Source organism: Ursus maritimus, unplaced genomic scaffold (genome assembly GCF_017311325.1).
Source record: "Ursus maritimus isolate PB19 unplaced genomic scaffold, ASM1731132v1 scaffold_18, whole genome shotgun sequence".
Taxonomy (NCBI): Eukaryota; Metazoa; Chordata; class Mammalia; order Carnivora; family Ursidae; genus Ursus; species Ursus maritimus.
Window position 1 is genome coordinate 39151728 of NW_024424230.1, and position 25849 is coordinate 39177576.

The 25849-nt window shown below is 36.5% G+C and overlaps 1 protein-coding gene across 1 annotated transcript in view; it reads left to right on the forward strand.

The window, feature by feature from the left end:
* The window catches only part of TRAPPC8 (trafficking protein particle complex subunit 8), an 85847-nt gene extending 69307 nt beyond the window's left edge, over positions 1-16540 (forward strand). The window contains exons 25-29 of the mRNA XM_008691010.2: positions 848-1021; positions 4093-4194; positions 7721-7866; positions 14434-14523; positions 15496-16540. Coding sequence (XP_008689232.1) covers positions 848-1021; positions 4093-4194; positions 7721-7866; positions 14434-14523; positions 15496-15730 — 747 coding nt within the window. The 3' untranslated portion in view covers positions 15731-16540. The remainder of the gene's footprint in view (positions 1-847; positions 1022-4092; positions 4195-7720; positions 7867-14433; positions 14524-15495) is intronic.
* The last annotated feature ends 9309 nt before the right edge of the window (positions 16541-25849 follow it).

The window sequence follows — 25849 nt, forward strand, 5'->3', positions numbered from 1 at the left end:
CTTAGAGACATAATCAAGACCCTTAAATTATATTAAGATTGTAATTTTTATTGTACTTGTTGCCAAATAATTTTCTATAGGAGTACTGAAGAACAGAAACAAAGACATTTTCCCTTTTGATGAATCTGATTGAGTAAATAGAACTCACCAAGCACTACAGGTTAATGAGAAACCTATAGGGACAATTGTTTCCCAGAAAATAGTTCACTCTTAAAGGGAAAAACTTATATATTTATTAATATTTAATCATTAACTTGAAACTTAGCATCTATATAACATAGCCTATAATGCAGGAAATCGTAAGTATAGAGATCTTACTATGAAACACAATATTCTGTTAAAGGAGATCCTGTAGTTCTGATTCCATTAAAAATTTTTTTTTAAATTCTTTTTTCATGTTCTCTCCCTTCAAGTATAAAAGCCATATTAAGACCAGTAATTCCATTTGCATTCTGTTTCATTGGATGTTGTCTAGTGTTCTAAATATTTGAGAAATATTTGTTATTTTAATAGTACAAAGAATATTACTTTTCAGTAATTTATTTTTTATTCATTTTCCTAGAACTACCCATTATCATCCCTCGATACTTGGAAGATCAAACCTAATGTTGTGGCAGTGTACTTTAATTGCTTTGAGATAATAGCTTTAAGATTCAGGGTAATTTGTACCAAATGTTTTAGGTGTTCAACTGTCTTCATGTGTCTAACAGCCTCCCTGGACTGACAAATTGACAAGAAATTATTGAATAAGCCTTTTGGTTTTATAGAAATATATAGAGAAATATAAATTTTGGCAGGGTATATTTAGTTGAAAACATTTATGTAGTAAGTGATTTTCTTTTAACAGATAATAAGTTCAGCAAGTCCATGTGCAGACTTCTTTTATCGAAGTTTATCTTCTGAATTAAAGAAACCACAAGCCCAGCCATCTGTGCATGCAGAAAAACAGTCAATAGAGGATGCTGTGAGATTAATTCAGAAGTGCAGTGAGGTGGATTTGAATATTGTCGTTTTATGGAAGGTACGTGTTATTAAATTATTTCAGCAAGCCTTGCTTGTAGATACTTGAGCCTTAAGCTGAAGAACAAATGTAAGCTGGCATTTATATTTTTTCTGTGTAAAATGTTCAGTTTCAATATTTAAGTTATTTTATAACTTTTTTTAACAGTTCCTATAATGATTTTCTAAATCTTTTTTGAAAAGATTTTATTTATTTATTTGAGAGAGAGACAGTGAGTGCTTATGCACAAGTGGGAGGAGGGGCAGAGGGAGAGAGACAAGCAGAAACACTCCCCCCCAGCAGGGACCCTGATGCAGGGCTGGATCCCAGAACCCTGAGATCATGACCTGAGGTGGAGGCAGGCACTTAACCGACTGTCAGCCAGGCGCCCCTCATAATGACTTTAAGAATTCATTCAAATTAGATAACATTCGTCTTTATTATTGTTACTTTTTAGTGGTACTGAGAACATTGTAGATATGATAAGCTCCATGAAAATAGGTATCATTATTAAACTCTTTATTATGGGCATTTTCAAACACCAAAAAAGAAAAAATAGCACTGTGAACCTTCAGGTACCCATGACTCAGGCTCCGTAGTCCCTAATATGTTGCTCTGCGTTTTCATCTGTTCCAGTAGCCCCTCTCCTTTGTTTTCTTTTTACCTTCCTTTATTTTTTGCTGTAGTATTTTTTTTAATAGCATAATATTTTATCTGTAAATGCTTCTGTATTTACTTCTAGCAGATGAGGATTCTCTTTTTTAACATAACCCCAGAGTATTTTTATCTCACCCAACCAAATTAACAATAGTTCTGAATTATTATATACTTGTTGGTTTGTTTTCAGTTTTTCCAGATTATTTGAAAATATTTTAAGTTTTAAAAAATCACATCCAGTTAAGATCCACACATGGCAGACCAGAATGAGATGGTTTATACATTAGTCTTCCCTAAAGTCACTGAACTATAATACAGAGGAGGCTTGTTTTTCACAGTGCACCCTTTTGTATTTTATACATATATTATAAGAATTTGTAATTACATATAAATTATGTTACATATAATATATAATAAAATTATATATTACTTTTTAAAAGACAATTCTACAGTGAAATTAAGGATCTTGCCCAAGGATATTCACCTGAACAGTGTGGAAAGGTTTGATTTTGTGTTGTCTGAAACAAGGACTCACATAGAGATATGCCCATGGGAATGATTAATACACGTATTTCTAAATTGGTTCAGATACTCTATTCTTTTTTACTACATCATACATTTTCTAATAAACTTTTTTAAAACCAAGCTGGTGTGAGTTTTTTTTTCTTTTTTTGCATGAGTTTTAATAAAACTGCTTAAACAAATTGGTACTTTCATTGATTTAGGTGTTTAATATTAAGATCAGTTACACATTTTTAGTTGAAATCAAATGTTCTTGAAGCTTAGAATCAAGAGGCTTCTATTTTCAGGCTCAGTGGTATTGCCTCTTAATGTAAACCAACCACTCATTAAATGTATACTAGACCCTTGGGGTATGTGGCTGCACTCCACAGATTTCTGCCATGTAACAATTTGTAATATTTCTGAGACAAGATTTTGAATAATGTATCTGTACTCTGTATTTATTGTTAAGTCCACAGTTGCTTTGGCTAGGGGAAAAAACGGCCCCGAATAGCAGCCCACTACTACTGGTATTGCTGATTACATGAAGAAGAAAGCTAAGATTATGATGCTTCTTGGCTAGAAAATGGAAGTTTGAATAGAATAAAGAATAGGATATTAAATTGGTAGTGGCTAGTATCTAAGATAAGTTTATCACATACTCATTTGAGAAAGTGGTAGATTTTCTTTATTGAGATCTCTAGATAATGCAAAAATGACACACTGCCTGAAGGGAAACTTGAAAAGTCATTTTAAGTTGTGGAGTAGAAAACAGGAAGCATAGGAGTCTTTCAGTAAAATAGGATGCAGGAGAAAAATGAGAGCTCAGACAACATTTTTATGAAAAATAATTGGAAAAAGGGCACAGAACAGTTCCTAACCAGTCTTAACCAAATATAAAGGTTTGTTTTAAAAAGTTAAGCCTTTGTGCAGAGAGAAGAATGCATTATAAAATTCGACAAGACTTTGGATGATTTTTGTTCAATCCCATGAGACCATTGGAAAAAACATACGACATGTCTCAGAACCTTACCGTGTTAGCATTCATCCTCTCAGCTAAAGGCCTACCCCAGCAGGTGTTTAACTCTGACGTCACTGGGCTGTGTATTAATGTGCACTGAGCAAGTCCCGGGCTGTCCTGTGTCTTCATGCAGCCCTATTCCAGGTGTGGTCTGCGGGTGGCAAACCTAGCCATGATAAAATAAGTACACAGATTGAAAATATGAAATGGAAACATTTAGAAACTTCTATAGCATTTTGACTGAGAAATTTTATGTCTGTTGAATCTAACAGTAAAAAAATCTGGGCTTGTCAAAAAATTTTTAAGCCTTTGTATTTACATAATGTGATGCTAACAGTGTATCAGCCATTTACATATAATATTTTCTCTGGGACAGAAGCGATTCAAGGGAGTGATGCGTTATATGCTGGACAGATGAAGTCAGCCTTTTTTTTTTTTTTTTTAAGTGTATATACTTATGTTTAAGATATCCAAAGGTGTGACATTTCCACTTACAAGATTTGTGATTGTACTCACTGATTTTGTTCTACTGGGTGATAAACCCTGAGGTATTTCAGAAGCAAGATTATGAGAAGAAATGTTTTGCCTGTATATTGGCAGTCCAGTAACAAAAAGGCTTGTGTTATAGGACTGTTCTTTTGGACTAGTTTCTTAAGAGTTCTAGAGAGCATTGAAAAAGATTTTAAGATGTGCCCCTTAAATATTCAGGCCAACTGTGTTATAGTGAGGCAAAACAGATTTTGACAGATTCTCTGTTGATCAAATGAATAAATTAAAGTAGAAATCCTGACACATCCATAGTGTTGATAATTGTTAAGTAGCCATAATATTTCTACCTTCCATCAAATATTGCATTCATTACTTTTGAGGTTCCTGCCAAGAAGGGTAACGTTTTTGTGCTTTGTATGTTTAGGCTTATGTAGTGGAAGATAGTAAGCAGCTTATTTTGGAAGGTCAGCATCATGTTATTCTTCACACTATAGGAAAAGAAGCCTTTTCATGTCCTCAGAAACAGGTAATAACAGTTTTCTTTGCGTCTTCTTGTGAACCGTGGAATTTTTTGGTTGGTTGGTTTTTCGGGTTTTTGAAGGGGTCTGGTGTGTGCAGGCTTTTATATTGAGATTTGAGTGGGGGGTTGGTGGCAGAAGACTAATTAAAATGAGAAATGAACATAAATGAAAATTTATTAGCATCTCGTAAGAGTATTAAGATGCACTTGTGATCTTGAGGTTTCTAATAAATGTGCTATACTGAACCTAGAATTCATAGTTATAAAAAGAATTAATTTGCTTGAGAGGAAGGGAAACATGCCTGTACCACTGCAGAACTCCTGGGAGGGCAAAGCATAAAATGTAGAGGATGGCCCGTGGAGTGGTGCAGCAGCTGGTAATAGGGTTTAATGTGTTTTCCGATTTCTCATAAAATACTATTTCATCTAACCAAAAAGTTCTCATAGTGTATATGAACAAAATTTAAGCACATCCAGTAATTCAAACATCAACCTTGTATTGTGTTTATAAATATTGGATCTTAATTTCAAGCTTCCTCATTATTTTTGAAAACTTTTATTTTGAAATAATTTTCAAACTTGCAGATAAGCTACAAGAATAGAATAAAGGACTCTCACACTTTTCACCAAGGTTCACCAGTGTTTAGCATTTTACCTTCTTTGCTTTATCATTTTTTCTCTATTTATATACACATTGATTTTTTTTTTCTTAAAAAAATTTTTTTTTAAAGATTTTATTTATTTATTCAACAGAGATAGAGACAGCCAGCGAGAGAGGGAACACAAGCAGGGGGAGTGGGAGAGGAAGAAGCAGGCTCACAGCGGAGGAGCCTGATGTGGGGCTCGATCCCATAACGCCGGGATCACGCCCTGAGCCGAAGGCAGACGCTTAACCGCTGTGCCACCCAGGCGCCCCTGATTTTTTTTTCTTAATCATTCCCAAGTAATTACTCCCAAGTAAATTGCAGACATCCTTCTTTACCCCCATTTAGTTCACTGAGTATTCCTAAGAATAAGGACAATCTCTTACATAATCACAGACACCATTATTAAATTCAGGACGTCCAACCCTGATGCAGTACTCAATTAGTCCATATTCAAATGTCATCAGAGGTCTCCATTATATGCTTGACGATTTTTTTTTTCCTACACAGGATCTAGTCCAGGATCATGAGTTGCATTTACTTGTCATGTCTCTTTAGTCTTCTTTAATCTGGGACGGTTTTTGTCATTGACATCTTTGAAGAGCATGGGCCATTTATTTTAATGTAGAATAATGCCTCTTTGGATTTTTTTTGTGTGTGTTTCCTCATGATTAGAGTAAGGTTATACATGTTTGACAGTACTACAGAAGTGATGTTATATCCTTATCAGTTTATTATATCAAAAAACACTTGATATTAATTTGTTTCATTATCAGTGATGGATCATTTGATTAAGGGTGGTATCCACCATATTTCTCTGTAGTACAGTTACTGTTTTTCCTTTCGTTTTCTAATAAGTAGTTTATGGGGAGATAATTTGGACCTATGTAAATGTCTGATTTCTTATCAAATGTAGGTCCACTAGTTTTAGCATCCATTGGCAATTCTACGACTTGGATCAATTTTTATTTTGGTGGTACAAATGGTAATATTCCATTAGTTTTAATGAAGATATCAAATTTAACCCGAAATCTATTTCTTAATTTAAAAAAATTGTTTCTCCACCTTTGATTAATACAGAGGTCCCAAGTTTTAGTTGTATATGTTATAAACTTTTGATAATTTGGAACATCTCAAACCTTGGCAAGATTAGCATTTAGAAAATGAAAAAGTGATTTCTATAAAATTTATTCATGTTATATTTTCATTTTACATACCATGAATGGCATTTCATTTTTATTTCTCTGTATTTCACCTTTGAAATATTTTTTCTCTTTATATGATTAACTGAGCTTGGGAGATAAGGCAGTTTCATAATACTGTGAATAATAGATTTGGAGCCCAAAGACTTTGAGATTGATGACCAAATTACTTGCGTAACTTGATGAACCTTAGCTTAATACTCACTTACAAGACAAAGATAATAGTTCTTTACTCCTTGCCTCTCTTGTGGTGGAACTGTCATAAGGTATGACTCAGATCCTTATTGTCAAATTACTGGACAGATATTTAGCACTGGTTGTGAAAATACTTTTTGCTACTTTTAAGGGGGAAACTCTTTTAAATATTCTCTCAGTACATTAGCTCAGGCCTTTGGTATCCTTTTATGGCCATTGTTCATGTGTTTTCCACCTAATAAGTGGCATATGGAAATTTAGTATAGTTTAGGAGTCTCAAACAATAGCTTGGGTTTTTTTTGATGTTTAGTATATATTAAACAATAAAACATTTTTTGAACTTTCTATTAAAGTGTAAGATAAATACAGAATAGTTGAATAGCTCATTGAATTTCACAAATTGAAGAACAGTCCAGTATAACCAGGACCCAGATCAAGAAACAGAACATAACTAGCACTCCAGAAGTTCTGCTTCTGTTCTCTTCTTTCCTCCAAAGTAAACCTGTAGTCACTTTTCTCTGACTTCTAAATCAAAAGCAAATTTAGTTCTTGCTTTTTACAGCTGCATACGTTAGGGATCAACAGACTTTTTCTGTCAGTAGCCAGATGATACTATTTTAGGCTGTGCTGGCCAGAAGGCCTTTGTCTTAATTACTCGTCTCTGTTGTTGGAGTCCAAAAGCAACCATAGACAGTGTGTAAACAAATGGATATGGCTATTTCAATAAAACTTTCTTTACAAAAACAGGAAGCAGGCTGGATTTGGCCTGTGGGCTATAGTTTGCCAATCCCGAGTGCAGATCAAAATCCCAACTAGGCTAGCAGGGAATTAAAAATCAAAATTTTCCTGGATGGTAAAGAAAAATGCTTTAAAGATAATAATAGTAGAAGGGGGGGTGATATTCTCTGTTTTCATTTAGGTGATAATGTTATTGAAATGTTTACAGTGTGCCTGACACTGGCTATATTAAGACTTCTACATGCATGTTAACCTTTAGTTAATATAGATGAAGTGCTATAATCTATAAAACCCAGCAGTCTATTTTCAAAATGAAATTTTAAGGCAATATTCTTCAATTATTAAAACAGGCGCTATACAATTCAATGTCTGTGGCTTAAGTACTAAGTAATAAAGAATTTTGCCAAATGAGAAGCACAGCATATTTTGAAATTATTGTGAGCCCCTTTTTACAAATAAGGAAGTTCAGTCTTAAAGTATTAAATACCTTATCCAAGATCACAGAGGTAATATGTGAAGTTGCTGGAACTCAAGTCCAACTCCACCACATAATAAATAGGGAATGAATAAATGATTCTGATCCTAGATTCTTTATCCTAAATTGTATCGCAGATGATTCTGTTAAATAATAGCAGAAAAATATTGTTCTTGCTTTCCTTTATCTCAACTGGTTTTAACTTCTTTTGTTTGTATATGCTATATTTTAACAAGACAATGTTTTTATTGTCATATATATTTTTTTTCTTTTCTCAGGAGCCACCAGAAATGGAACTATTAAAATTTTTCAGGCCAGAAAACACTACAGTTCCTTTAAGACCATCAGTAGAGCAGCTTTCTAATCTCATTAAAACGAGTCTTCACTATCCAGAATCATTTAATCATCCATTTCATCAAAAAAGGTCTGAGGTTTATTTTTGTTAAAATTTTTCTACAGTGCACGTGTGCGCACACACAAACACACACACTCTTATTTATTTATTTTAACAATGGCATTAACCCCAATATTGAAGAAGAGATTTAGAATAATATTGAATCTGTGGAAATTGCTCTTAAATAATTTACCCTTCACTATGATTACTGTGCGCTGCAGCTGTGGTTAGAGGTGGATATTGCCTTCGACACCTCAGTTGCCGAAAGTTTCCTTTTGGTGAGCAGGTTTATCATTAAGTCAAAACCAAGAGAAAATATTATATCATTTTGGTTTTGTTTTAGGTACAAATTAAATGTAAGAAATGACTATAGTATAGACTGATCACACAGTTCAAATTTAGACAGCATTATTAAGATTTACTAAGTGCTAATTGCTACACTTCTTGAATGATTTCAGTTGACCCTTGAACAATGCCGTTCAAACTATGTGGGTCTATTTACACATGATAAATACAGTATTGTAAATGTATTTTCTCTAAAGAATTTTCTTAATAACATTTTCTTTTCTCCAGCTTACTTTATTGTAAGAATACAATATATAATTCATATAAGATACCAAATATGTGTTAACCGGCAGTTTATGTTATTGGTAAGGCTTTGAGCCAGCAGTAGGCTATTAGTAGTTAAGTTTCTGGTAGTCAGAAGGTATACACAGACTTTTTGACTGTGTGGGGGGTAGCATCCCTAACCCCTGCGTTGTTCAAGGGGCATCTGTATTTGTAATTTTGTTAAGTAGCTTGATTATATAAACTTTAAGGTTCTAAAAATAAAAAGTCCTAAGTCAGATGACACTTCAAAAAGTTGCTAGTTTGCAGGTATAAGAAAAGATGGAGAGAAGTCTACTAGAACCAGTCTATAAGTGATAACTGAAGGTATGAATTTTAGTGAAAAATTCACTCTGGATAAGGGTGGGGATGGCGTGGGATAGAACAAAAAGAAAATAGTGACCTGCAGAACAATGACATCTGAGAGAAAAGCTAAAGAAAAAGGAATCCACAAAGAAGACTAGTTGAGAGAAATTAGGAAGAAGAGACCAATGAGGAGAAAGTGTTATCTCAAAAGTTGAGTGAGAACAGTTCAAGGAAAGAGAAATGGTTTAACTGTTTAAAATGCTGCAGAAATGTCAAGTAGGAAATGGACCAGAAAATTATTTATTGGATCTGACAATGAAGAGGTCATTAATGGTTTTTTAGAAGAATGTTACTATATAATGGGAGTAGAGTCATGATATAATAGGTTGAGGAAAGATTGGGAGGTAAGTAAGTAAAGTGTAGTCTCCTAGTGTAGACCACCCTTTCAGAAAGCTGGGCTATGAACAGCGGTCCAGGAATATCCATTCAGTATTGTTTTCTTACTAGGTAGGATATCATTATGTTTATGGTCTTGAAGGAAATGATGGGATACAGGGAGAATAACAGAATCCTTAACAGATGGAAAGATACACACACCAAAGAGTGATGGGATTAGCTTTGGACTGCAGAAGAGACCTCCTTACTATTGAAACAGGGAGAGAAGAAAGTAGGGAGAAATTTTAACATGTTCATACATTATGGAGTGCCTCCATTTTAGGGAGTATTTCTGGGAAGAAGGTTAACTACTCAAAGTAATATAGGAGATAAGAGAATAAAGGGTAGAACATTTTTGAGAAGTGAAATTTGAGGGTAACTTGTGAGAGGAATGAGAAGAAGCTGGCTAAGGACACACAGATTGCTGGGCAAAATTAAGACCTTGACAGAGACTTAACATCAGATATATTTAAAAGTAACTTAAATGGTGCTAACCATTTTTAACCCTTTTCTTTGTTAAATATATCACACAGAAAAGTGCTCAAAAAAACATGCATGACCATGGTGATTCTTTTTTTCCTGCAAAGTTAACACCCAAATAACCACTTCTATTCGGGAAATAGAATACTGCTAGCATCACAGAAGCCCCCTGAGTATTCCCTCCCAGTCACTGTCCTGTGTGCCCCCACTATTGGTAGTTACTTCTTTGCTTCTCTTTATAATTTTTCCAACTAAGTATACAACTCTATATTTTGATTTGTGTGGGGCATTCTTTGAACTTCTTATATAAGTGGAATTATAGAGTATATTCTTTTTATGTCCAGCTTCTTTCATTTAATATTGTGTTGGTAATTGTTAACTATTGCATGAAGCAATAGAATTTTCCTAGCCATATGAATGTTTGAACATACCGGAACAATTTATCTATTTATCTACTCTACTATTTTGAATTCTGCTATGAATAATCTTGTATATAATCTCCTGGTATATGTGTGTTTGCCTTTTTTTTTTTTTTTGCATACTATCCAGGAATTCTTCCAAAGTAGTTTAACCAACTTGTACATCCCACTAGCAGTATATGGGAATTCCCTTTGCTCCATACCTTTACAAACACTGTTGTCAGATTTTTAAAATTTTTGATCATCTAAGTTATTTATAAAACTTTTTTGTCCAGGTCTTAATGTTGCTCTAAAGTGCAGCCATAGTTGAGGAAAAAAATTTTGTTTTATCCCTATTGAGCCTGTCTTGACTTCATGTACTTTCATGGGCAGTTTTGATTCCCTGATGTTTCATTTTAACCTATTGTTCTACTTTGTATCTGTTTGTTAGACCCATCCTGTTTCATGTACTTCCTGAATATCTTACATTCCACAGTGCTGCTTTTTAACCTTAGTGGTTTAAAACCTTGGCTGTGCTTTAGAAGCTAGGATATTTAGGAGTTTTCCACATGATTCTACTGGGGTTAAAAAGAATCATAGAATCTAGTCAGTGCAGGGAAGTATGTGAAGCAGGACAGGTTTGATCATCGCTTCATCTCCCATTCATCTTAACACGTCTGTGAAGCAGGGGCATATCAGCTAGATGACCAAGCTAAAGTAGAGTAGTGGGTTAAAAATAAAGTATCACAGTTAAATAAAACTGTGCATGGAAGTATGTGAAAACAAGACAGGTTAGATAAGGATAAAATGTGGCAGTTTTTTTCCAACCATGGCTGCACATTAGAATTACCTGGGGAATTTTTGAAAAATCCCAGTGCTCAGTGCCAGTTCAATCAGAGTCTCTGGGAATAGAACTCAGGCATCTGTATTTTTTAAGTGTCCTCAGGTGATTCCAGCATGCTTCCATATCAGTCATTGTTGCCACAGTAATGCTTCATAACGGACCACTCCAGAATTCAGCCTGCAAGGCATTCTCACACTCATGGATCTGCAAGTCAGCTACCATTTGGCTTGAAGCTCATCTTCAAGCTGTGGGTTAGTTGGGTTCATGTCTGCACCACATATATTTTGGGCTCAGTCCAAATGGGCAGCCCCTACTTGGATATGTTCTTCTCATGGCATATCTCAAGTACAAATGTGAACCATATTTTGAGAGCACATTTAAGGCTTCTGTTTGCATCAAAGACATTAATATTCCATTGGCCAATTAGCCTCACCTTCACAGTCAACAAGGATGATCCACAGTCCCCCAGTGGGAAGAGTGAGGGGAGTGAATAACTGCTAAACAGTAGTTATAGTTATACCACAGTAACTGAGATTGAGAAACACTGAAATAGAGGGCCAAAGTGATTGGTCATCCCTGTGACACTAAGAATAGAAGTATAATTGAGTGAGAGAGCTGGAGAGATGGGAGATAGTTGTCAGAGAGTGGAGTGACAGAGTATCATTTCAGAGGTAGCTATTTTAGGTGACTAAAAAAAATCACAATATGGTCCTGGAAGGTAGATGGTTGAGTTTTGAAGAGTACTGAATTTGAGAAGATGTTGAGTGAGTTGTCTATTTAGACAGTAAAGTTGTCCACATGATGACAAGACTCAGGATTAAAAAGAAGAAAGCAAATTCATGCTGAAGCTTTTAATAATTGAAGCCAATAGATGATACGGAAGAGAAGCCTAGAGCAGTGTTTCTCATTTAGGTGGTATGCCCCTGCTTCACAGACGTGTGAGATGAATGTGAGGTGAAGTGATGTTTCCCTCATCTTTACCTAAGATATTTCAAAATACTCATCCTTTCCCCTTCCCCCAAAGAATCTGATGTACTGAGTTACTGTTGCTGGTTTTAGTACGTCAGTATAAGGACATTAAAAAAAGATGAAAAACTGTGGAGTAGTTTATGACCAAAAAATCGGTGTTTTGATAGAAGAGGTAGGAGGAAGAAATCATCAGGAAGTGGCGTTGGAACCACATTAATGATACATTCTGACCAGAGATATGGAAGATGTTGGAAGAACAGCAGCTGTTGTCAAGAGGGCTATAGAGGAAACTGTGTACCCAGCCAAATTTAAAGACATAAAAACGTAAAGAGAAGAGATTGAGGACCTGGAGGAGTGTTCTTCATGTAATACAGAAATGTGGGAGGGAATGGGGCAGTAGGAGGTTTGATTACGGCAGTAGCACACAGACCGTAGAGGAATAAGAATATGAGAAAGAATATGTGACCACAGATAACAAAGATGGGAAACATACTGGGTTTAGCTGCGATAGCTTTCAAAGCAAGAAGTCCTCTCAGACGTTGTTAATGGAGCTTTTGAACACGTGCTAGGCGTTATTCTCAGCGCTTAGCATATTTGATCTCTTACCTAATCACCATAATAAGCCCAAGACATAGGTACAATTATTGTTCCAAGTTTACAGTTGAGAAAACTGAGGTTCAGAATTGTTGAGCTAATAATTAAACTTTAGTCAAACTGTAGAACACATGCCTTTAATAATGCTGAATTTGGTGGCAGAAGGCGGGGCAGGATAGTTGTCAGCAGTTTGGTCTCTAGGTACTGTGTGTGGCTCATCAGATTAGCATTTTTGAAAGACTGTGGTATAAAGTGGTGTTTAAAATGTGGTCTTGGACCAGCAGCCTCAGCATTATCTGGGAACTTGTTAAAATGCGAATCCTTTGGGCCATACCCCAGACCTGCTGAACCAAAACTGGGATTGGGGCCCAACAGTCTTTTTTTTTTTTAACACGCCCACCAGGTGATTCTGGTGCATGTTCAAGTGTGGGAAACACAGGTCAGATGTGAGAAACACCCCATGTAAAGAATGGATTGCATCAGGGACTAATCCAGAGGCTGTTGTAGTACACCAAAAGACAAGATGCCTTGAACTTGTAAGGAAAAGAAGATCAAGTGAAGTAACCAGGTTCCAGAGATGTGTGGGATAAAGAATTGACAGGAATTTGTGAAGAATTATAGAAAATTGGGAATGGGGACTAGTGAGGCAGTAGCTCCCGTTCCCAATTAAGAAGCACTTAGTATGGTGCCTAAGGTTTTCTGGGGTAGATAGGGGTGCTATCTGCTGAAACAGTGAGTGGAGGAAGGGAAGGAATGACGATCATGAGTTTGGTTTGGAGCTAGGAAATATCCAGATGTTCACATTTCTAGAGGCATTTAGATAAGGCATGGAGAATTTGACATTTCAGGATCAAATGGGAACAGAATAGCAAAAGTTCCTGAGGTTTTACTTTGTGTTACAAATTATGCAATTGGATTTAATTTAAGGAGGTGCCTTCAGACTGGAAACCTCTCAGTGGTCTTCACTGCCCTCCTTTCCTTGTGAGAAGTTTGTGGGGGAGGTAAGGGCATAGCACCAGCACAACTGAAGGAGATGTTTTTGAAATTATCTGAGCTTTTTGGTGGAAGGAAATCTGTTATTTGCGGTATTGTTTGGAAAATATTTCTCAGTAAGAGAGTATAATTTCTGAAAGCATTAAATACATTGAGCAGAATTTTTTAAAGTTATTTTGTGTGAACGTATAAAGTTACTATATTTCATTTTTTACTATCTCTTACTCTTTGTGTTTATAGAGTAAAATATTAATAGTATGTAACCAGGCTTCTTTCGTGCCTAGGTTATATTCGTTTATTATGTTCTGGATTTGAAATTTATACCAGTCTGTTCATATGTCCTCTTCTGTCACTGCCTGTCTATTCGATGCTTAATAATGCTTTAGTAATTTATTAATTATAAAGCAATATCAGAAACTGGATTACCGGAGTAAATGTGTCCACTTAAAAAGGCTTTCCTCATAATTTGTTGTATCGAAACAATTTTCATATTCTCTAAAACATGGTGGCTTTTATGCAGATTTGGTAGAAAAGCAAATGTCAGTCAAGGCCAAGTTCTCAAAATAAAGTAATTTTCAAGAAACAGAACAGGATTAGTTGTTGGCATTTTCACGATTTATTTTTTCTTCATTGATCTTTCCTAGTTGAGATTATTTATAAACTTTTGTTTTTCATTTTGAGAAATAACTGCCGAGAAACACTTTGGTTATTTTTTAAGAGTCGCTCTAATAAGTGGAAACAAAATGGTTTTGTGGATGTATATGTTTTGATATTTAGCATTCAGGCATTGTAGGAACATGTTTTCCTTCTTATTTACACAAATAATGTGTCTTGATTGATTTTGGAACCCAATTTTTTTCCTTACTTGAATCTGATTGTTTTTAAGAGCTTGTTAGGTATTCGTGTTACTTTCAAGAAAGTTGATTTAAAAAAGAAAATGCACAGCTTAACCTCTCTATTTTCCTTCCACAGCCTTTGTTTAGTCCCAGTCACCCTTTTACTGTCCAATTGTTCTAAGGCTGATGTTGATGTAATTGTTGATCTTCGGCATAAAACAACAAGGTAAAGATTCATTTAGTGCAAGATTGTTTTGTAGTTTAGGAATGATTTGAGAACAATTTAGTATTTTGAATTACGTACATAATGACCTAACATGGATATAAAAAATTTACTCAGGTGTGCCCTGGCCTTGTGTTTGACATACAGAAGTGTTATAGAGGTGTTACAGAGGATTGTCTCAGCACTACAGTAGTGACAGAATGACAAGCAGTTTCCAAAAGAAGCAAATTGTTTTGATCAGAGACAAAAATGTTTATGAAAGCTTGTTGGCGATAAAGAACTCTAAAATTGAAAATCAGCAAGTGTGCAATAGAAGTTTTTTTTAAAGGTTGTTTTTTTTTTTTTTTGTAATTATAAAATAATACTTAACAAAAAAAATACGGGTCCACACTCCCATATCTGATATCTCAAGACCTAGATGCTTTTTGGAATTCAGAAATTTTGGATTTTTAGAAAAATAATGTGAGGTGTATACAGATTATTATTGTATAACACCCCAAACAGGATCTGGGGCAGCTCTCTGGAATCCAGACATGTTCTGTATATGATTGATTATATGTGTCGTAAGTTAATTAGTGCCTTATTGGTCGATACCGGGTTGGTTTCCATTTTTCAGCATTATAAACAGTTTCAGTATTATAAGCATTCCTGTATACAAACTATTTTTAGGTATGGATAACCAGTTGGTTAAAAGCTGAGGTTTGAAATCAGGTTCCATCATTTACTAGGTGCTATTGCGAGCATTAATTGAGTTAACACTTGTGTCTAGAACATAGTAACTGTTAACAAATGTTAGCTATTATAGCAATAGTAATACTAGCCATTGCCATTATTGTCATTATTAATAAACAGTTGGCTTCATGAAATAGTTTCTAGAAGTAGAATCTCTCGATGAAAGGGATGTGTTACTGGGACTTCAGGAAAAAATTTATAAAGAAAAAACCTCCAGCTTACCATTTTCCTTCTCCCATATAGTCCAGAAGCATTGGAAATCCATGGATCATTTACATGGCTTGGACAAACACAATACAAACTTCAGCTTAAAAGCCAGGAGATTCACAGTTTGCAGCTGAAAGCATGCTTCGTTCATACAGGTGTTTATAACCTTGGAACGCCTAGGGTATTTGCCAAGTTATCGGACCAAGTTACAGTGTTTGAAACAAGTCAGCAGAACTCCATGCCTGCTCTGATCATCATCAATAATGTGTGATGGCTTGCACGTTTGTGCTGAAATCCACAAGAATCAGTTTTGTCTTACTGAATGGGTTTTAACAGCAGTATTTGAAATACCTAACTTGTTATGGAGGTTGGTGTCGGATTGCTGCAAAATACTTTCGACTTGTCAATGTGTTGATGATGCAAAGCACGTTGGACTGAGAACACTTACATTCTTTTTTTGTATTTCTTTAAACCCTGGTAATAATTTACATACTCATAATACAGAGTTTCAACATATCCACGCACCTTATTAAGCCCTGTCTTAAAAACCATGTCTAAGTCTGCTGTTACAACTTATTGATGGTATATGAATATTACCAGATGATTCTGAGGAAGGAAAGGCCTTGTTGGCAATACTCCTGTTAAGCCATTAGTCTATAAATTCCAGCTTTACTGTGAAGTTCTATAGAGTGTTAAATACAAGTTTTCCTGTCTTGCTTCACACAATTCTCTAAAATCAGTTTTGAACTTTGGTTACAGAGTCTTCATACTTCAGTATCTGGTGGTTCCTATGGCTTATACATAACTTTGTAAAAAGAAAAAAATTTTTTCTGATGCTTTGAATATAGTTTTGAAAGGAGTTTGACTTTTTTTTCTCATTCATCTCAGCATAGGGTGCACTATTTCACAATACGAAATTTTTTTGTCATTTAAATTATCATATTCTTTATTATGTAACTTTAACAATTGAGTTGATCTGTTTAAAATATAAATCTACTCAAGTTAATTAAAAATAAGCTTTTCAAAAATGTATTATATTTATAACAAATGTAAATAGAATAAAGACATGCTATTCACTGTATAGATTTATTAGGTGCTTTTTTTAAAAATTCAAATATTCTTTATTTAAAATGAATGCCAACCGTATTAATTTTAGCAGGCCAAACCAATTTCCTGAGAAAGCTTTGTTTCTAAACAGGAAGTACAATTTTTGTTCCTACAGCCCTTGGTGGCCATGTTTTACACAAGCAAATGAATTTCGTCTTTAAATGTGTCATGTCTGATGCCCCGTTACAAATTTGGATAATAGTTTTATATCCTGGGAAAAAGGAAGATCTTGCTTACTGAACTGTTGAAAATAACCACATTGCAGACTGCGAAGCTGGGTGTGGTAACGAGGTGATTTAGTCTTCCTGCTGAAGAAAAGTAAACAGTCTAAACAAGAGAGAAGAAAACATCTTACTAAAAACAAAGTGTTGACAATATAATCAGTTATTAGTGGACCAAAATCAGGAGAAGAAAGTCTAGAGAGAAGAGACCACCATTTGGGGCTACTTTGCCTTGGGAGTGTTTATCTACTTAGGAAGAAACAGCTGAGAGGCAGAGCCTTATGTTTGATGCGCTTTGAAACAAGAAGTACAAGTCAGGAGAAGTCATCTAAGCTGAAGCAAGGAGACAGAAGTTTGGAAAATAGGCACAAGAAGGTAAGGGACCTACTGGGTTCAGTGAAAAAGTTTTATGTTTATTTGGGGTTCCAGAAAGAGAGAGAGGGTAGGGCAGAGGTGGTATTTGAAGGGACTCTCTGAGAATTTTCCAAGATGGACATCAAGTTACAGATTCAAGTGGTTTAGTAAATCCCAACAACATAAATATAAAGAAACTATATCCAGATGCCACATAGTGAAACTGCTGGGAATTTTTAAAAAGGGCTAATACAGTCTTGAATACAGAAGACAAGTGGTAGCACAACTGATAGCAGACTTCTTGACGGAAATCATGGAAACCAGAAAATGGGTCTAAGCGTTGGGGGGGGTATCTCTAAAGCATTGAAAGAAACGAACTGCTAGGCCAGAATTCTAAACTCAGCAACAATACCTTTTAAGAATGGAAATGAAACAAAGATATTTTCAGACAAATAAAACAGTTTATTTCCAGGTGGCCCTAGGATAATGGTGTCTACCTAAATCTTAATTTTTCCATTCATTCTGCAATTAAATATACAAATTGAAGAGCAAATGAAGCCACACCTAACTCATACTTCTGGCATAACTAGATAGAGATTACTACTAACTTCAAATTATCTGTAAATGGAGAATTTAGCACTGAATTCCAACAAGTTATCTCAAGCATCTACTTAACAAGCCTTTGTAGAGAGTGGAGGTGGGGAAGACAGGAATCCAGAAGGAATTGTGGAAAGGAGACAAGAGACCTCAGGGTTTAAGGGCGAGCTGAAGTCAATCTGAAACAAAGCAAGTCTTTCCCCTAACTGTGGAAATACTCAACAAGAGATCTGGCAGATAGAGCTCTGATGACAGGCTTTGTAGTGGGCCTTGTAGGAGCAATGGGGACAGGGTCAATTCATCAGGCAGCTCAGGAAATGCCTCCTAACAGGAGTAATCTTATAAATTGGCTACTTAGAAGAGTACTGAGTATTTTGAAGCTTGTGCAGCTCAAAGAACTTTCAAACTCAACTGAAATTTTTCCATTAAGATTCATACCTCTAGGCCTGATTTCCAGAAGACTCCATTAAAATGCTAATACCTGTCAGTACCCTGATTTGCCCTCAATAAGATTTGCCCCGCAGCTTCTGAAACCAGGGCTTTACTTGGAATGGGACACCAGCACAGTGCTTAAAGGGAGGCGAGGAGTGCTGGTGGGAGGAGCAAGAATGGGGGCAGGGGGCTGAAAGAGCCAAAGAAAAAGCCCATTACAGACTCTTGCTTAAGGTCAACCCTGTTTGATAATATTTTATTGCTCATTCCCAGGGTTAATGGGCTGTGGTATTTGGCCTCAGGAGAAGAGTTTGCATGTCCTGTATTCCCCTTTCTCCCCCATGTTTCTGTTTTGATTTGTAAGCTGTGATGGAAGTCAGCTTTACTAACTTCAACAGTTCTTCCCTTCCTTAGTAATTGAATTAATTATGCTGTACTTGGTGGCGGAAAGGGACACATCAGAGAATTAGATGTTTTGTGAAAGGCAAAAAAACGAGTTTTCTTTTTTGCGTTTGAATAGTATGTCTTGGTTCAGTGAAGACTATTACTATCTGTTAATTAGAAAGTCTGATTTCAAAATAACTTTTTAACCAGAGAAGGGGCACTTGGCTGGGAGAGGCAAATTTAATTTTACTACAGAACGTTGGTACCTGCAGATAAAGGAAGAGGAGGAGGTGTTTCCAAGGGAGGTCTCTGTAATTGAAGAATTGAAGGAGGAGGACAGGCTGTGGGGTGTGGTGTGAGCTGGAGGGAGCCAGGCTCAGCCAGGCCTGGAGCAGGTGGAGTCCCAGCCCACGTGCATGCCATGGCTGCCATGGTTTATTCTAGTATGCATCCCAGCAACCCTATAGGGAAAACTGCACAAAAGTGAGGAGAGCTCGAAAGAGCTCATTTTCCAGATTCAAAAAACATCGTCAATGATTCAAAACCTGGGCGCAGAACAACTCTTGTTAAGCACTTCTTTGCCCCTGCTGCTTGCACTTCTGGGTCTTACGCTACTGTCCCCAACTCTACATTCAATGACGTCTTGCTCTGGCAAAGCTTGAAATTGCCCACAGTGGAATATTTACCCCAGGGGCATAAAATGCTACGTAATAGGGCTTGATGTGTTGATTTTTGCTGTTTACTCTAGATCTCCGAAAGCAATGGAGAAAATGTTAATAATGCAGATTAAGTTTAAAAGTGTTGCATGAAGGTAGCCGTTACATTATGAATAGCACAAATATTTGACGAAATATTCCTCCAGTACCTGAAAACTATTATCCAGATCAGCAAAGAAGTTGCTCATGTCATTGATGAACAATATCAGGTGAGAATTAGCATATCTTCTCACTTTCCTCTTCCCCCTTAACATAAACAAAAATATCAATCAACATTCATATTGGAATTGTTCTCATTTTTAATTGCAAGATAGGTTGGTTGGTCAAGAGCTTGGCAAAACTCAACAGAGGCCCTCTGTGAGGATCACTGAGCTATATGGAATTTGCAATATAGAATATTGCATATTTTATTATTATTTGTAAGTTGTGTGCTATGAAGACTTTATATCTGCTTAAAAAGTTTATTTTTTTCCTGTAATTTGATAAACATTTCCAGCATACCTCTGGGTATGGGCATAGACCATAAAAAAGTTAGTATTCTGACTGATATCTGCATTGCAGTTAGTCAGGAGCTGAAGTGTCTCCAGGAATATTCCAGGCTTTAGGACTCAGTAGGGCAATGGTTCTCAAAGTGTATGGGCATAATCATTCACTACTAAAAATGTAATTCCGGAGGCTACTTCCCCAGAAATTGATGGTCTACCTGCCTACGTAGACAATTTTGTTGGTCTGGTTTGAGTATGGAATCCTGTTTGTTGTTGAGGTTTGTTTGTTTGTTTATTTGTTTTAAATCTTGTGGTTTTAACAAGCCCTGATGTTGAAGAGGGGACCTGTACACCACACTTTAGGAAACATGGCCTTAGGGAGCCTGAGAAGTGTCTGGCTGCAGATTTTTATTAAGTTTGTTTCTATCTAGTGTTTAGTCACATCATGGAAACGTTATTCTTCTTCAAAAGTTCTAGGTGACTAGGCCAGTGTTTTAAACATATGCCCCTAAAATGTGGCAAATTGTTCAAAGATTAACTTCCTACTTAAGGATATTGAAAGAAAGATTCAGTTTACAGTAGCGCATTTGCTCAATTAGTTAGAGTAAACAATTAGGCTGTGGTTGATGTTCAATCCTCGCTTGCCTGTCACTTTGTTATTTCTTGACTGTTGATCATAAACAACTATCAAATCTTACTAGTTTTTGGTGTTGTCAGTTTTGCTATTCACAATAATCGGATTCTTTGGGGCAGGTATTTGTAGTCTCTGCTAGGTATGGGTAGATGAGAGCTATAGATAGGATGACCACATAAGTTTTCACCCGAAATGAGATAATTTGAGAGTGAAAGGAGGCACTATTAATAATTACAGTGGGACAAACAGGCATAAACTGGGTCTGTTGCAGGCACGCTGGCATATGTGTTCATATTAGCTTAGGCTTTCCTTCCTTTCAGGCTGTTTGCTGACTGGTACGTTACAATGCATTCTGCTCCACGAACAAATACACATTGATAAAGCAGCCATAAGGCTCGTTCCTAGATGCTTGGACAAGTTCTGGTTCCCCACTTTTTTGGCAGAAATGTTTACTCAATTCAGATGTGATGACCAGTGGCAAGATTCAGCTAATCTTCAGATTGGAATCAGGTGGCAGAATTCCTTGATACTCAGTGGCCTGAACCAGGACTGAAATTTAGCCTAGGCCAAGAATGCCACTCCACTGGGTATGGGCCACTGGCCTGTCTAGATTCTTAAACCCTCTCCATGTAATTGTGGAAGAACTTGTACATATTTAATATTTCTAGCCAATACACATATCTTGAACACAACTTATATCACCTTTATGTTGATAAAACTCTCTATCTAGTTCTAAGAGAGAGAGCTGATATTTGAAAGGTTTTGATAGCCATTTTTGGATTATGGACTGACAAGATTTTCAATGGCTAAATAACCACCCCTGGGTTAGGTACATCAAATGTTTTTTAACTATTCCTAGGTGGTTAAAACGAACTTAATTTATATATCACCCTGTCTTTGCTGAGCTATTTTTTTAAAAAGATTATTTATTTTAGAGCAGTGGGAAAGGGAGGAGAGAGAGAATCTCAAGCAGACTCCCTGCTGAGCACAGAGCTGTCTCAGGGGTCGATCCCATGACCCCAAAATTATGACCTGAGTGGAAGTCAAGAGTTGGATGCTTGTGGGACACCTGGGTGGCTCAGTTGGTTAAGCATCTGCCTTCGGCTCAGGTCATGATCCCAGGGTCCTGAGATGGAGCCCCACATCGGGCTCCCTGCTCAGCGGGGAGCCTGCTTCTTCCTCTCCCTCTGCTGCTTCCCCTGCTTGTGCTCTCTTTCTCTCTCTGACAAATAAATAAGATCTTAAAAAAAAAAAAAAAAAAAGAGGGGCACCTGGGTGGCTTAGTTCTGCTCAGGTGGTGGTCTCGGCGTCCTGGGATCAAGCCCCGCATCGGGCTCTCTGCTCAGCAACAAGTCTGCTCCTCCCTCTGCCTCTGTGGTCGCTTTCGCTCTCTCTCAAATAAATAAATAAAATCTTTCAAAAAAAAAAAAAGTCGGACCCTTAACCAACTGAGCCACCTGGTGAACTATTTTTAAAGTGAATTATACTCAACATAACGTTTGGTTGTAACTTAAGTAAATGCCTATAGATGTACCAAGATGGAGTATTTCCCTTAAGATTGACAAGAACTGTAACAAGACTTAAGTCTTTAAGCACAATATTATAAAATAGTATATCCCAAAATGTTTTTCACTAAGTGGGATGTTAATAGATATTAGGTGAAAAAAAAGAAGAGTTCCCTGACTAAACAAAATTAGAGGTTTCTTTACGGCTCATGTGCATTCACGGGAATTTCCCAAACATATTCAACAAGGGATCAGTCCTCCCTCATCAAGCATTTTTCAGAACTAGTGATGTGCTCATAGACTAAAGATTGGTAAGCTTTTTCTGTAAAGTATCAGACAGTAAGCTTTCAGGTCTATGGGAGTACATACAATCTCTGGCTGCCAAACAGTATGTAAATGAATGGGTGTGGCTGTTTTTGTAAATAAACACCTGTTTCTGTAAACAACAGAATAATAACAGTGTTATTGGTTTTAACACTGAGTGACATCGTTAGTACATCTTGGGAACCTGGACAAAACCAGAGAATAAAGGAGGAGAGAGGACAGAGCCTAAGGAGAAGGAATGTCTCAGTCCTCTATGGCAGGTTTCACTAAGATTTGGCAAGTGATTCTCAAAACCAACTATGTCCACTAGAGGGCACCAGGAATGCAATTTTACATGGGTGCCATCCTTACCATTTGCCTTTAAAATGTTGAAATTAGCATATGATGAGGTAGCACTTAGTGGAGTTTGGCTTAGCATTTTTCTTCTGCTACAGAGAATTAGAATCAGGCAAGTTAATGATAATTTACCAACCTAACATATTAACGATATTAACCCAGGAAATATTTCATAATTAAAACTATTATGGACTTTTTGTAGCCTTTACATCATTCGGAGAATCAAGATGAATGGATTTTCTTGAAACTGTTAATATCTTTTTTTTTTTTTAATTGGGCAGGGAGGGGCAGAGAGAGAGGGAAAGAAAGATTCTTAATCAGGCTTGATGCAAGGCATGATCTCATGACCAGGAGATCATGACCTGAGCCAAAATCAAGAGTCTGATGCTTAACCAACTGAGCCACCCAGACACCTGAGCTTTTATTTTATTAATTTTTTTTTGAGATTTTATTTATTTATTTGAGAACGAGAAAGACCACAAGCAGAGGAGGGGCAGCAGGAGAAGCAGACTCCCCGTTGAACAGGGAGCCCAATGTGGGGGACTTGATCCCAGGACCCTGAGGGCAGACACTTAACCGACTGAGCCACCCAGGCACCGAAGCTTTTAGTATCTTAAGACACTGTAAAATTTTACTGATCAGAAAGTCATTTTAATTTGTCATAGTGCAATATAAAATGGAGGCTAAAATGGGAAATTGCTAAATCAGCAAAACCTCTGATAAAAGATGAGGGTAAGAATTCCTCAGTCTGGGGGTGCCTGGCTGGCTCAGAGCATGAGACTCTTGATTTCCAGGTTGTGAGTTCAAGCCCCACATTGGATGTAGAGATTAGTTAAAAATAAAATCTTTTTTAAAAAAAGAATTCTTCCATCCCCACTTCTTGGCTGTGGACAAATCTCTTAATCTCTTTACTTCCTTATAATGCAGGATTCTTTTATGGTATATATTTAAGTGAGAAAATGGGTTTTAAAGTGTTCAGAACATGTTTGGTGTCCAATATGTATGGGCTAAATCATATGTGGATAAGCTGCATATTTGGGTTTCAAAGTACCTGCAGAATTCCTTCTAGTGGGATATGATATTATAGGGCAAGATGACTGAAGCCAGAAGGGTCCCCAGGCTGCTGGGGAGAATAGGAAATTTTAACCAGCTTGATTCAGTCATTTGGACAGCTTTCTGAAGTATCTCACAGTTACCTAAAAGTCAAAATCTGGCACTCTGTCGGCATAAATAATCTATAAAATTTTAAAACAGAAATTGCAGTACTATAAACTAAAATCTTGATTTCAAGATCAATGCCAGGATTGAGGTATCAAGTGTACTACTTGAATACTTTACGTATTTAAAAGTATTTTCTAAGCAATAAAGTAAGGATCTATACTTTGGGACTTCTGAGTTTCCTTGTGGATAATAGGCTAGAACATATCAGACTACCTGGGTTTGAATCCACACCTTTAGTCCTTACCAAGTATGAGACCTTGGCAAAAAGAAAAGTAACTTAACTAGCCATGTTAGTTTTCTCATCGGTAGAGTGTAGCAACAACAGTTATCTCACTGGGTCATTGTGAAGATCAAATGACTTAAATCCATAAATGTCATAGTTCAGTGACCAGCAGGTAGTAAATAATAAATGTTTTTAAACACGATTTACTTAAATTCCCTTTGAGAATGCCCTTCATAAGGCCCTCTAACAGATGCAGTTTGGAATGGCTATATAAACCATAAACCCATAATCTAGTCTATCTATAGCAACCATTACACTATTTTAAGTTTCCAATTTTGTTCAAGATTATAGGCTTTGTTTTGATTGCAGGCTTGGGCCTCATGCACGTTAACCATGAGATTTGCTTCCTTCATATCATCCCTTAATACCCAGAGCAGTGCAGGATGCACGCTAGAAATGCTTTTGAATTGAAGAATTGATTAAATTACCTTTTGTCTATTATACAACCTGAATGAATTTCATGATTAGAAGTGCCAATATACAACTCTTCAATGGTTTTAATATAACATGTATGGAATGCTTTATAAATGACAAAAATTTGTAATCCTGGCATTTAGTTTACAAAAATGAGCTTTCAAAACTGAATTCACATAATTGTGTGCACAGGAATTCATTTTCTTGTTAAAAGAATGGGAAAAACAGTAACAACTGAGCCTTTTACCCCTGACAAAAAGTTTAAGGGATTCAGGAAAGTGGAAACATTGCATTTGATTCCGTATTGTGCTTTTTTGCCACATTGTCATTAAAAGTGATCACAAGTATAGAAGTTATAATATATCATCTATCCAACAAATATTAATAGAGTCTTTCTGTGGCACTATTCTAAGTGCTAGAAACACTATCCTGAGCATTGGCTGCAGGGATATCTAATGTTAATTTAAGAGATTAATTTTTAGCTTAACAGAGATAGCAGTTTTCAGACAACTGTATGAATATTGTATTTGTGAAGAACCAAAATTTCATTTTGAAAGATACAGGAAAATGTTTTGCTATGTGCATTTGCTAGACCAAGCAGTGAACTCTTTTGTTCACATTTTTCTGGTTATTACATTTAAATTTTTTTGTTCACTTTACTTGGATACTGTAAAAGTAATTGCTTTTTGTATATACTTTTGAGTTTTGACAAACATATGTAGTCCTGTGACTGCCATCAATCCAGACACAGAACAGTTCCACCACCTCCCCAAATTGCCGCCTGCTGCCCCTTTACTTCAGTTTGCTAGGGCTGCCGTAACAAGGGACCACAAACAGGCTGGATCACACAACAGAAATTTATTGTCACAGTTCTGGAGGCTGGAAGTTCAAGATCAAGGTGTTGGCAGCGTTGGTTCCCTCTGTGAGTGAGACTCTCTTCCATGCTTCTCCCCTGGCTGCTGCTGATTTGCCGGCAATCTTTGGTTGTTCCTTGGTGTGTAGAGGCCCTCATCTTCATGTGGTGTTCTCTCCATGTGCACGTCTGTGTTCCAGATTCCCCTTCTTATAAGGACACCAGTCGTTTGAGATTGGGGGCCCACCCTACTCCAGTATGACCTCATCTTAAATAATGACACCTGCAGTGATCCTATTTATAAATAAGGTCACATTTTGAGGTACTGAGGGTTCAGGACTTCAACATACGAATTTTGAGGGACACAATTCAACCCATAACAGTAGTCAGCCACTCTCCTAACCCTCAGCCTCTGGCCGCCGCTGACCCGTTCTGTTTTCTAAGTGTTCCTTTTTCAGAATGTCATATAAATAGAATTAAACGGTATTTATACCCTTGTCTCTGGCTTCTTTCACTTAATGTGC